This window comes from Triturus cristatus, chromosome 10 (genome assembly GCF_964204655.1).
Source record: "Triturus cristatus chromosome 10, aTriCri1.1, whole genome shotgun sequence".
NCBI classification, from domain to species: domain Eukaryota; kingdom Metazoa; phylum Chordata; class Amphibia; order Caudata; family Salamandridae; genus Triturus; species Triturus cristatus.
In genome coordinates, this window is record NC_140593.1 from 321,435,199 (window position 1) to 321,449,199 (window position 14,001).

The 14,001-nt window shown below is 40.0% G+C and overlaps 1 protein-coding gene across 1 annotated transcript in view; it reads right to left on the bottom strand.

The window, feature by feature from the left end:
- The window catches only part of CUBN (cubilin), a 1,289,359-nt gene that overhangs the window by 605,224 nt on the left and 670,134 nt on the right, over positions 1–14,001 (bottom strand). The window contains exon 37 of the mRNA XM_085631507.1: positions 12,903–13,108. Within this exon, the coding sequence (XP_085487633.1) occupies positions 12,903–13,108 (206 nt within the window). The remainder of the gene's footprint in view (positions 1–12,902; positions 13,109–14,001) is intronic.

Below are 14,001 nucleotides of genomic sequence, written 5' to 3' on the forward strand. Positions count from 1 at the left end.
AGTGTTTATTATGGGCACACACATAAATGTTGATGAATCTCTTAATGTTCTCTGGTCTGGGTCATACCCTGTTCTCCTCAGGTCTTGAGCTGATCATGCATCCAACTGACACATTTTCAATCTGACTCCTGCAGTCCTGCACTTTGGTGGGTCAGCACTGATTACAGCTCAGGCTACTGCTGCCATACTTTTTTGATGTTGCACTGTTCACACACATGTTGTGACTGATAAAGGAGGGACTGCAACATGGTAAATCTCCTTGGGGCTTAATTATATTGAGATTGGATACAGACTGTCATGTAGCAGGTCCTATAAGCTGGCACAGTGTGTGTTTGAGTGTTAGTATGAGTTACTGTGATAAGTTTGGCTGGCTGTCACTCTTTGGGTCTTGAGATGATCAGTGCTGCCTTCTTTAATAAACACCTACTCTGAAATTGATACTAGGCTTCACTTCACCTCAGAGAGCTACTTTGAAGGTACTGGCGAGCTACCAGCAGCTCCCGAGCTACTCGTTGGAGACCCCTGATGTACAGAGAAATGCTTTACAGAGCAGCTCAAGATTGTTATGAAGTCCTTTCCAACTCACTATAGTGGAATCATGAGCAGCAGCATCCACTATTGAGTGAGGATGCAGTAACATTAGAAAGACAACTTTCTTTCATTAATCTTTTTAAAAACAAAATCAAGGTACTCTCATGTGTGACATGTAAAAGAAAAGCAGGGAATCTATATTTCTGTATAACTGTAAATGATCACTACAAAGGCAGAGAATGTCAGCCATTAAATGGCAAGATATAAGGCAGCTATAAAAAGAGGACTGGAGGAAGAGGTGCACATTGCAGTTAACAGAATACCAGAAACTTTGGTGATTATGGTGAACATATTATCTTATTGTTGTGTCCCAAAGACCTAAAGGTGCTATGGACTGTTGGAATACTTAAATTGGATGAAGCACTACACACAGACACAAATTACAAAAATAATACATGTTTTTGTATATGGAATAGTGATTCACTGAACAGTTTGAGTTGTCCTGGAATGATAAGAGGAACTGGACTGTTGATCAATGTCGAAATCGAAACCAGTGAGACATCTATTTTTCAAGAAGGTGAAATTAGAGAAATCACGAAGGTCCAACATGGAGGCGAGGCAGCACAATCTAATGTAACAGTAATGGTGCTGGAGATCATTTTAAAAGATATTGAGAGGATTAAAGTTTCAATCACAACAGTAGAAGAAATAACCACATGGACGGCCATGGAGATAGTACATTAAGGCATGACATTATTTCCTTTAACATGTGACTCAAAGCTGGTGCAGTGCGGCTATTTGTAGCAGAACAAAAAATAGCGGAGTCACTTGACTATGAGCAGGCCAATTGGAACATTCAGAGGAAGACAACAGAGCCTGAAGATAAAAGCTGCAAGGAAAATTTACAATTATAAGGAATCCTGGAAACATTAGAAGGGGGTGGCATGATTTGATTCTACACAAGATCTCTGCCAGAGCTTACTAAACTGTAGTTTTAATCTCCACTGGATTTAAAGAGGGCACACAGAGTAAGAACTAGAAATTAAGACAGAAGGAGAAAAATGCTTATGTGCTTCCCAAGATGCTAGCATACCAGGCAGATCCTGTTAATTGTCAAAATGCACAGACCTTTTCAATATGAAGCCACAAGATCTTCATATCACAATTCTTCTTTTATGACAGTAACCAAAGAATGTATGGTCTGTTGGGTTATGCTGTTTTGTTGGTGACAATGAAGAAAAGACAATAGAATTTTTGGGAACCAGAAAACTTTAACTGGTTCTGGACTCACTGAAGATATTGCATATGGATGCTACGAAGAAGAATGAAGGCCGTTCACTCTAAACAACTGTTTCTGCATCATTTAGCAGTGAGTTTAATGGCGCTGAACAACACACAGAACAGATAAGCTACTTGCAGCAAGAAACAAATCGAGGTTACCTCTTAAGGACTGACTACTGGAGATGACAATGGATTTCTACTTTGAGTCTGGAGGAACAGGCCTATCCCGCTGTGCATTCCAATAACTGAGAGTCACACTTGTACTTGAATGTACTAAGCTACTTTAGGGGATAGTGGTACATTGGGATGAGAACATGTATGCCTGTGTTATCAGGGCTACCTATAAATAGTTAAATTAAAGTATGTGGACAATTACAACTGGCTAAGAATGGCACATACATAATGCTCAATAGTGATGCTTAAATGTGTGTAACAAAAACCTAAGTGAATGAAAGGCGCAAATACGGTCTTAATGCATTACATTTTTGCTTATAGTTGTATTATTTATAAGAGATATAGGAGGTGACAATCACCGAGTCTATTAGATATTTAGGTGGGTAGGAGGTTTTTGAAATTGAAAGAGTGAGGAAACAAGACAATGCACATAATAATGCTGTTCCCCTTGAGATACGGTAAATAGGGACACTGTGAGAATATACTGGCTGAGTACTTGTCACTCTCAGGGGAAAAGTGACACAGAAATACATTTAAGAATATTTTTCTCTTAGTTATAACTAAGCCATATTTCACTCTCCCCTCTTGGCCCTAACATTTGGACCTCCATGTATTCAAAAAGATGTATACATATTCAGAACAAGTCGTGTATATACATTTTGTCACCTATGGCCCAACTTAGATCTTGGCAGGACTACTGTACCACCCGCCATAGTTAGATGTGGCACCAACAGACTGCGGTCCGCTGCGTCAGTAGTCTTCCCAGCTGCCTAATCATCTTCAGGCCGGCAGGTTTGCGCCAACTTGATTTAGATGTTTCTGTTGTGGTGGCGGTGTCCTGGCAGTGGAGTCCTGATGGCGTGAGGCCATGGTGATGTGGAGATAGGTAAGTAATAATCATCATTATCTCACTACACCCCTATGTTGTGAATCTGTCAATATGTATGTGTAGGTAATGTGTAATATCCCTTTTTATAACATGTAACATTGCACATCAACAATATGCACACACTGTTGAATGTACACCCACAGATTCTGGCAACAACGGGGTAGCTTAGCATCGTGGTCACGTAGTGGCAGCACATGGAGGACCTGGACGATGGGGTTCACATTGGAAATGGAACTGGGAAATCAAAAAGAGGTAGGTTTCTCCCCCTCTTTCTTCAATTTTGTGAACTCGAGTTTGGAGGTTTCCCAACCACAGTTGCCTCGACGGAAAGGCACATTGTTATCGGCTTGGCGTAATTCTTGGTGAGACTCCTTCCGACAACTGCTTTTGCCTATGATGTCTTGAACACAGGCGAACAATCCTGGCGGAGTCCGCAAAACTTGAGCAGTCTTTCATTCATAGCCCTGACAACATCTAAATAGGGTGGGCCGAGTGCCAAGTATGTGGGCAGAGAAACTGTCGAAAAAGCAGCAGCAGGACTAAATCTGCCAAGATTCTAAATCAGGCCCATGGTATATCAGAAGAACCAAGTAAGATAGATGATAGTGTCAGCAGTAATGTATCTGTCTCCTACCTGGATGTCAATGGGTTAACACATTATATAACAAGCATTGGCAAAGCCAATATGTCGTCAGCAAGCCTTTTCGGAATTCTTGTTTTGTCATGGCTTTTGCAAAACTTTATTGTTTGGAAAGCTGCTGGGAGTTTGTCAATATAAAAAATAAATCAATGATGAAAGACAAAAAGGTTTTTGTGTCAAAAAAGCACACATTACCCTAGTACTCTCTGGCAATGAAGGGAATTACTTTGTGTGGATATGCTCCTTGTGAAAGGCAGCATGCCGTAACTCATAGTGAAACCAGCCAATGGTTGACGTGGGGTGAAGTGTTGCCCCTTGATGCATGCTCAAGTGGATTGTTGAAAAATTTTAATGACACAACCACAGACATATGTGGCTGAAAACACCTGTAAGTTATTTTGTTACACACATCATTGTAGGAAAATAAAAGATGTTCTTGGCTAACATATACCTAAAAAAGTTAATTGTTGTTCTATTGGCTGCAACCTCTTGGCTTTGAAAAAAAAATGGAAAGAAAGAAAAAGAAATGAAGGAAGGGAGGGATGGAGGAAAGAAAGAAGGAAGGCATGAAAGAAGGTAAGAAGGAAAGAAAGAAGGCAAGAATGACAGAAAGAAGGCAAGAAAGAAGGTAAGAAGTAAAGAAAGAAGGCAGGAAAGAAAGAACTAGAGAAAGAAGGAAAGAAAGAAGGCGTGAAATAAGCAAGACAAAAAGTAATAAGAATAAAGGAAAGAAAAGAAGGCAAAAAAGAAGAAAAGAAATAAGGCAGACAAGAAAGAAGAAAAGAAATAAGACAGGCAAGTGAGAAGGACAGAAATTCAGACAGAAAGAAGGAAGGGAAAAACGAAAGACAGAAAGACAGGAAGTAAGAAAGAAGGAAAGAAATCAAGAAAAAGGAATGAAAGCAGGAAAGAAAGAGAGAAAGAAAGAAAAAGAGAGAAAGAAGGAAAAAGCGAGAGGAAGAAAAAAGAAAGAAAAATAAAAGAGGGAGTAAGATAGTAAGAATGACAGCAATGATAGGAAAGAAGGGAAGAAGAAAGGAAAGAAGAAAAAAGAAAGAAAACAAGAAAAACAGAACGAAAGCAAGAAAAACAACATGAAACAAAGAGAGAAGGAAAGAAAGAAAGGAGAAGAGAAAGAAAGCAAGATGCAAGAAGGAAGAAAAGAAAGAAAGAAAGAAAGAAAGAAAGAAAGAAAGAAAGAAAGAAGAAAGAAAGAAAGAAAGAAAGAAAGAAAGAAAGAAAGAAAGAAAGAAAGAAAGAAAGAAAGAAAGAAAGAAAGAAAACCAAATGGAAAGCAAAAAAGAAGGAAAGAATGATGGAAGAAAAAGGGAAAGAAGAAGTTAGAGAAAAAGGAAAGCAAGAAAGAACCAAAGAAGGAATGCAACAAAGTAAAAAGGAAAGCAAGAAAGAGGGAATGAAAAAAACAGGGAAAGCAAGAAGGAAGGAATGAAAGAAAAAAGGAATGTTATGTTGAGTTGTATTTATTTATTTATTTTTCAGGTTTTATATAGCGCAAACTTCATCCGTAGGTCTCTAAGCGCTTTTACACAATATGCACAGCAACATTTACAGACAATACACAATGAAAATAATAAAAACAATGGACATACATGGTAATAATAGGTAAACGAAATGAAGGCCGACTAGAGTAGATGGGTGATATAGTTTGGAGGTAGCGATGGTAGCTTATTTCAAAAGTTGGGGGAGTGCACAGATTTTTATAGAGGTAGAGTTGTTCAGGATCTTTGGCAGTTGATGGGGGAAGATCATCAGAGGAATCAGTTATTTTAGGAGGGTGGGTTCAGGTATTTGGAGAGAATAAGTAATTTAAGATTTTTTCTGAAGTGTGGGAATTTTTGATTGTCACATAGATCCTGTGGCAGGGTATTCTAAATTCTAGGTACATTCCCAGAGAAGGGTGAGTGATTTTTCTTTCTTAAAATTGGGTGGAGTCAGGAATAGAGTGTTTGAGCTTTGCAGGAGCCTCTTTTGTCCAGCTTTTGATAGTTTGTTTGCGAGGTCAGTTGGTTTTTCAGTATAGTGAGCTTTGTGGATTATGCAGGCCATTTTGAAAATGCTTCTCATTTCAATTGGTAGCCAGTTGTGTTTTTAAGTGTGGGAGAGATGTGATCATAGCAGCACTCTCCAGAAAGAAGTCTGGCTGCTGCTCCGAGTGTGGATTTCATAAGCAAAAGGTGGTTTCTTTAGATACCAGTGATCATTGCATTCCAGTAGTCTATCTTAAGGGGGATTTAGGATTGTAAAACGGTCTTTAGGACTTCAAGGAGGATGTAGGACTAGATTATTTTAGGGGTAGAAGGCCCTTTTTGATGATACATTGACATGGTCTTTCATGCTCAAGTTTTTTGTCAATTATAATCCATAGTGAGTTGACAGAGTCGGGGATAGATAGTTTGCAGTCTAGTGCAGTCAGGTTGTCAAGCCAGGTGTGTAAAGGATAGGATTTTCCTTTTGGTTGGAGGAGGAGGAGTTCAGTTTTTTGGGGGTTGAGCTTAAGGTGTTTGTTGGTCAGCTAGGATTGTTTTGTGGCAATAGTGTTGTTTAAGTGCTGGATGTCTTTGGATGATGAGATTTTAATGTAGAGTTGGGTGTCATCTGCATAAAGATCGTAGGCAATTGTGGCTTGTTTCAGGATGACTGTGAGCATTTCCATATAGATGTTGAACAAGGCATGGGACAGGATTGATCCTTGGGGAACTCCTTGTGGAACTGGCACTGCTGATGAAGTGGATTTGTTAATTTTGGTTAGTTGAGATTATTGGCTCAGGTTATGATTTAAACCACAGAAGGACTGTACCATTGATATTTGCATGCTGTGAGAGGATGTTCAGGTGAATGTTGTGGTAACAGTATTGAAGGCTGCTGAGAGGTCCAGGAGGTTTAGGAGGCAGGCCAGACCATCAAGAGGTTGTGTTAGTCATCAGTGATGTCCAGGATTGCAGTCTCCGTACTGCGGCCTTTCCTGAACCCAAATTGGAATGTGTTGTGTAGGTCGAATTTTTCAATGTGGCTACTGAGTTGTGAGAGCACACATTTCTCAGTTTTGGAAAGGAGAGGGAGGATGGTCTGTAGTTGTTATGGTCATTCTAGTTGGCATCTTCCTTTTTGATGAGTGGGGTGAATTGGCTACGCTTAAGTGAGGCCGCCACAGAGCCTCTGGATAGAGAAGGGTAAACTATTTAAGTCCATGTTGGGAAATTGATATGTCTGTGGTTTTTGGCAGGAGATGAGTGAAGGAGGTCAGATATGTGTCATGTCGGCTTCATGGATGCAAGAATTTTAGTGATGACTTCTTCAGAGATATTTTCAAAATTGGGCCAGGTTGCATCGTGTTTCAGTTTTATGTGATTGTGGTTGGTGTTCTGGCTCTATGAGGGGGTGGGTTTGGGGAGCGGTCAGTTTGGAGGTGTGATAGTCGTGGGACTGTCTTTGTTAGAGGAGCATCATTGGTCAGGGGTGAGGAGGTGGGGGTCCAATGAGAGTTCAATGTTTGGTATTTATTCAGAGGAGAATCTGGTGAATTCCTCAAGAGCTTAACAGAGTCATCAGATGAGTATAGTGGGAAGGAGGAAGTTTGATGTTTGATGATGTTGAAAAGGTCTTTAGGTCAGATTTCTGGAGTGGTCAATTTGGGCTCGGATGAAAGAGGATTTCTCACAGGAGATATGGTATTTGCATTTCAGGGGTTTAGCTCGGAGGAGAGCGAGATGGGTCAATGGGGGTTGTTGTCTTCAGTTTCTTTCAGCTAGCCTAAGTTGACATCTTTCTTTATTCAGGTATTTATTGAACCAGGATCTGGAAGGGATAGTTCTTGATTTCTTGAGTTTTAAAGTGTCAAGAAGGTCTGTCATTTTAGTTTTATAGAGAGTTGAGTTTATCTGTGGAAGTGAGGTCAGTGGAGGTAGAATTTGGGAACTGATTAGGGATTCTAACTCAGATTGGGGATTTTGAGCTTATTTCTCATCTAGTGCTTTGGACAATTAGTTTGGGTCTGGTGCTTAGGTTGGTTGACATTACGATTGAATAGAACTAAGTGGTTGTCTGTCCAGTCTGTGTGTAGGATTGAATGGAGCGATATGATATTATGTTTGGAGATGATTAAGTCGAGTGTAGAGCCCTTTTTTTGCATTCGCTTTTTGCAGTGTTGAATAAGATCTTTTGATTCAAGGAAGGTGGATAAGCTTGTACTGTTGTATCTTCACCATTGTTCAGGTGCAGGTTAAGGTCTCCTAATGTAATGTCTGTGGAGTCCTTTAGGGAGTTTTGGGTTATTAGGTCTGTTAGATTTTTGCAGGATTGTGGTATTCCCCTGGTGGGTGATGTTGATTTATATAGCTCACTAATCACTCAAGATGGCATCCAGGCGCTTGGGCAGGTGTGTAGGTATGTGGTCCCCAATGTGCTTATACGAAGAGCCAAGTCTTCAGCTTCTTGCGGAACTCAAGAAGTGAGGAGGAGGCTCCGATGTTTTGAGGTCGGTTGGTTAATGTCTTGGGTGCAATGTAGGAGAATGAGCGACCTCCAGTATTGTTTTTCTGAATGTAGGTAATGTTTGTGAATGAGAGTGAGGCAGAGCACAGGTATGAAACTGAGTACACTGATTAGGAGGAAAAAGTAGGAACTTAATATGCTGCATCATTAGCTTGAACAAGTGTGCATAAAACAAAACACTAAGAACAAGAAAAAACTGAAAAACAATGGAAAAATAGGTGCCAACCTCCTGGCTAAATTGAATGGAAAAAGTGAGATTGGTGTGAAAAATTAATTAAGAGCATTAGCTGTGGGAGCAGAACCTAGCTCAGCAGATCACTAAGAAGGTGACTCTGGACGTAGATTCCTCAAAGTTCTCTTGGATGCACGAGGAATCTTCTGAAATTAAGATAATGATTTGAGTAAATCTACATATGACGTAAGATAAAACCCAAAAGTGAGAAAGATAGCAGCCAGAGCAGGGTAGAGGGATGAGCCATGATGGATTCTATATGAAATAGGCACAGATTTAGATAGATAAAGTCGAAGAGGGATCGAAAAAGATATGTCTGCATAAAAGGAGTAGATCTACCTCAGAGTAGATTTAAATACCACCACCTTCTAAAGGTTAAAAATAAAAACAGCATGGTATACTTTGTCGAAAGTTGCAGAAAAATTGAGACTATAAGGGATGCAGCTCCCCCCTGGTCTAGGATAAGCCTGAAATCATCCGACACAGATAGTAAAGCAGATTCATTGGTGTGGAGATGGCAGAATCCTGATTGCAATGGATCCAGTAGAGAGTTATTTTCAAAGTTCTGAAATACTTGAAGGTTGGAAGCCTTTTTTAGGATTTTAGATGGAAAAGGTAGAATGATTGTTTGTACATTCAGCAGAGTTAGTGAATGTTATTTACAAGATGTGAAACAGTGGCATGTTTCCAGATAATGGGCACAGTTTCTGGGGTCAGGAAGAGGTTGCAAAGACCCTTTATCACAGGATACATGATCTCAGGTACTAAGAACAGACAGAAGGAGGGCATGGGTCTAGAGAAGAATCAGATGTAATGGAAATACTGAAGTAGTGAATATCATTAATTAGGAATGCCTCACAAAGTGTGAAAGAGCCCCCATTAGGAGCTGTAAATGGGAGGTCAAAAAAGATTAATGACTCCAGGGAAGGTTGTTGGGAAAATTCTGATTGAAGTTTGCTAATTGTTTCTTGACATAAACGATCTGAAAATGAGCAGAGTTAATGAGAGGGAACGTTTTTCTGTTGCAGGCATCAAGATTAGGAAAAGACTTAACAATGGAGGATGATGTGGCCTAACAGCTAGAGCGATCAACCTCAAAACTGGGAAACTGGGTTCAGATCTCAGCAGGGACGCTCAACATCCTGTGATTCTGGGCAAGTCACTTATCTCCCAGTACCTACCAAAAATGAAAGATTCTCAGAGTGGTAAACACACAAACTTCATTTTACAGGCACAAAGCTACGCTTGGCAGAGAACACATAAATTGATAGGTTTCATAGCATATTACATGCCAACACACGACTGTGGCAAAATGGTGATATTTTGATTGACAGTGAAACCTTGATATTGGAAGTATAGAAGGGTAGTGCTATGCACACATTAACTGATTCGATAAAAGGGAGTAGCTGTACGACATTTTCAGAACTACACAACAAATTAACATATTGAAAACGAAATGTCTGAAATACGGACAACTGCCCATTGTCTGACACACCCTCTTGTCCCTATCCCAATAGAACTACCTCAACTAACAATAAAAAACATACAAACATGGACTCCTTCTAATGGAATGTTATCATGCATGTAAGGGATTCTTATCAACCAAACATTATCAATCCACACATTAAGAGACCTTAAAATATGGTGTGAGCCGAGGCTAGCAGTTGAATATACAGAGGAAGATTGGGATGAGTTGCTTCATAAATAGGATATTGGACTTAGGGAGGCATGATTAAAGTAAAAGTATTTTAAGATTATCCTCAGAAATACAAGTGGCAAAACTAACTTACTCGTTAAATTACTGGAGATGTGGGAATCCCAACTGCCATATTGTACATATGCTGCGGGATTGTGAGTAGCTAACACAATACATGAAAAGGGAATGGGGTTCATTAAAAAGAGAAGGTGGGGCAACAGAATGTTTAACAGCCTCCACAGCAATGCTACATGATATTATGACTCTTCATAATATAAAGCATAGTTTAATAAGATAGTTTGCAATGTACTTCACTGTAACAAAAGTGTGAATCTTGTGGCTCTGGAAATGTTATATTATGGATAGCAAAGAACCAGATTAGTACACTTTCACCTTCTCCAATACATATCATCAGGCTATGGGCATCGCTTTTAACATGGTCAATTGAAATTTGAACCTAAGCCAAAGCTGTAGCTAAAACACTCAACAGGCACTGAAGTATAATCAAGAAGGGAAAGGAAGAGATCTCCAGGAATGCACTTTTCTTCAGGGCCATTAGAGCGAATCAAGTTTATATAAGAGATGTGGCGTCGGTTAGCCTTGGCCATTAACTTCATGCACTAGGAAAGACTCATGGGACTATCCAAGGCATCGTTATGTTACCAATGTAACCATAGCAGTAATAACTCATCATAACATGAGGAACACATAGTAATAAAATGGTTAGATACTAGCACATTATTGGAGGGGTACTCCTTCAGTAAGGTAGAAACAGAAATAAATAAAAGAACTATATGCAGTGTGAGATTAAGACACCCAAGTAGCAGAAATATTTTATACACTATAATTTCAAGTTTACATTTAACAGCCATCACAAATCAACCCGAAGAAAGTTCATCCAGTTCTCATTTTCTTTGCATATAGGTATTTGTGCTTTTGCTTTCTGCACTTCAAATGATGGGCAACCAGTACACGAGGGGAAAAACAGAAATTTCCTTTTTTTTAACTCTTCACTGGTTCATTTAGCATGTGTTAGAGGATATTCCATTCTGTTTGTGTCACACTTACTTTTCCATTTGGTGCACCTTTCATGGTCTCAGTTCATTTTTTGCCCCAGAACACGAGTGCTCTATCGCAGACACATGCTATACACACAGCATGGTATTTTGCCCAGACATAGGTCCTGTGCAACCTGTGCCACTGGAATCAAGCTACATCTGGCTAATTAGCCCTAACTAGGGCAAATCCGGTCCTAGGTTGCTTGTGTTCTGTTTCAGGAAGGACCTGGCCTGGCAGTTTGGGCTGGACTGGTTCAGTTGGAGCAGGGCCAAAAGTGACGTGCATATAGCTGGATCCAAACTAAGGTGACCTGGTGTGCAAAATACCAAAGGACTGAGATGTAGCCCTGAGTAGTTACCAGTGGCTGTGATTAATTCAAGCATTTAATCTTTCACTTTTTGTATACTTTAGTTTGCCACCCTAAGTGTGACGGGTATGCCCAGATGGCTGTCCCATGTCTCTCCGCTTTGGCATTAATTTCATGCCTACTCTATTTGGGCATTCAAAGAGATTTATATAGTGATTGCCTCTCTTCAAAAGAAGAAAAGTGTCTATCATAGAAGTTTATCGCTTCTGCTTTCTCTGCTATGTTGACTCAGGAACAAATGTTGGCTTGGCAAATTTTTCCCATGAGAAGCAGGACACTGTCTGCGATCCTGTCCTGCTGACTCTGTTATAGTGTTCCATTTAGCCTTGAAGATGTATAGCCCTGTATCACAGCCTTAGCAACTGGCTAAGTTGTCTTAGAGACAGAAGATGTTTTATCAACCCTAATCTAAGAATTACTGTACATTTACCTGTTGATGTTCTCCACCTTGTAGTAAACATTTGTGCATGTATCATTTACGAATGTCCTCTGTACTGTACTGAATCCCTACTGCATAGCAGTCAGATGTGTTACAAGGCGTAGTGTGTGGTATAAACAAGCACTGGCAAAGCCAATAGGCCTCGCATATGAGAGCCATTGGCTTTGTCAATGTTTTGTAGCCATGGTGTACAGAAGCATGGATGCTTTGCAGTGTGGCTAAAACAAATTCTAAAAACAGCTATGATGCAACCAGAGCTAATGTGCTTTTCTATTATTATTTTTAGTTGCACAGCAGCCACAATGCTATACAGCATGTCTACAAAACGTTCCCAAAGTCAGCAATGCCCATGCTGTTCATCATGAACAAATGGCAGAGCCAATAGTCTCAAAGGTGAGACCTATTGGATTTACCAATGCTGGCTATGTCTCAGCACAACATGTTCGTATGTGTAGGGAAAAAAAACAATATGACATTTTGCAAAATATACTATCACATAAGGAGAGGAATTGTCTCCATGTACATGTTTTAGTGAAAATACATTTGGAAACAGATAACATCTGGTGTCACAATAAACACAGATAACGTCTGTTGTCACAATAAACATCCGTTCCAAAGGAGAAACCGGCTTCTTTAAAGTGCATGTGGCATATTTGCTACAAATGGCAAGAGGTTGCTCAAGGACCACAGGGAAGAAGAAACAATAAAAGTTGTACCTCAATCACAGCGTGATTAGTGGAAGGACAACAATTAAGCTGAAGAAATCAATACTTGGTTCATGCTCCAGCCGAAAGAAGAGGAAGTGAAGCAAGCATGCACTGAGCAATTAGAAGGCTGAAATAACAGTGACAATGAGGCCAATGAATGATAGGCAGTGGTTGGCCTTCAGGCCCCTTGTTGTATAAAACATCTCTCACAAGCAAGAGTGCATGCAGTGCATGTGCTGAATGATAGGCAATGGCACTATCACAGGCAACACCTACAAACTGTGCAGATAAAATAATGTTCATTCTCTATACCCCAGTTTATAAATTGGCTGCTTATCAAATCATAGATGTTGAAATTAAATAGCTTGTACTTACTATTTGAGAATGTGGCTTGAAAACCAGACCCACTAATCGATCCATCAGAAACAAATTTTATCCACAAGTAGTGTCCAATAACCGATGTAACATTGTCAGGCAGTGCATTACCACAGAATCGCCCCACCAGGGCACCGGTGTTGTTCCCTTCACGGACTTCCAAATAATCACGAGCACAGTTTTCATCCTCTTGTAGATCGAAATTTCTGTTGCAAGAAAAGTGGAAAACAATGGTTTGAACCTCTTTTCAGCTCAGTGGACATTGAAGCTTCAACTACAACAAAAATGCATAAATACAGTGATGTATAAACGAAAGCCAGCAGGGTGGCTGCAGCGCAAGGTGGCTGTATAATCCAGACTTGAGTGGCAGAGCTGAAAGAGGGACTGTTTTACTGGGTAGGATTGAATGTACAAAGTCCTGCAATAACTGGCACTATCTTTCAAATAATGTCTTCATTTGTTGATGATTCTACAAGCACACCCCACAGGAAATGGTGCAACAGTCTAGCCGTCAGAAAACACAATTCATTAAATCAAGCAGGGTCCACCCTCAGGCAGCGTTTACAAAGATTCTATGGGATTGTCCTAATATAGTGTCAGTAGTCAGGAATTTATGGGCTCAGAATTTACACAGGTGAGCTATTCTTAGAGTTAAATAGATATTATAGACTAAACAATCAAACAGGACATCAGTCTCACAGGCAACACAGATATCATATGCTATGGATTCAGAAGAGCTATGACTAAGGTTACATGGATGTTTCAAGCTGAGACCAAAAAACGATGCTTAAGATATACAGATCTTACACTCTTGGGCAGACCGCTGGCCATTGAGCTAATCCTAAATGTATACTGTTCCAATACCTTCGGCTCTCAAATTGGAGAACTATCCACAGGTTCACACATACTGGTAGGACTAGTACTTCTATAGGATGCTGCAAGGCAGCAGTGTTAGGGTGTCATCTAATGATGGTGCCAAATTACTACAAAAAGCCTGAAAATTGTCTTTTCATGAAAGAACAAATAAACATTTGCATAGAGTGCTGAAAGTCCTTTGACTGATCCTGCACCCAGGACAGGATTCAGCTGGGATTTTACT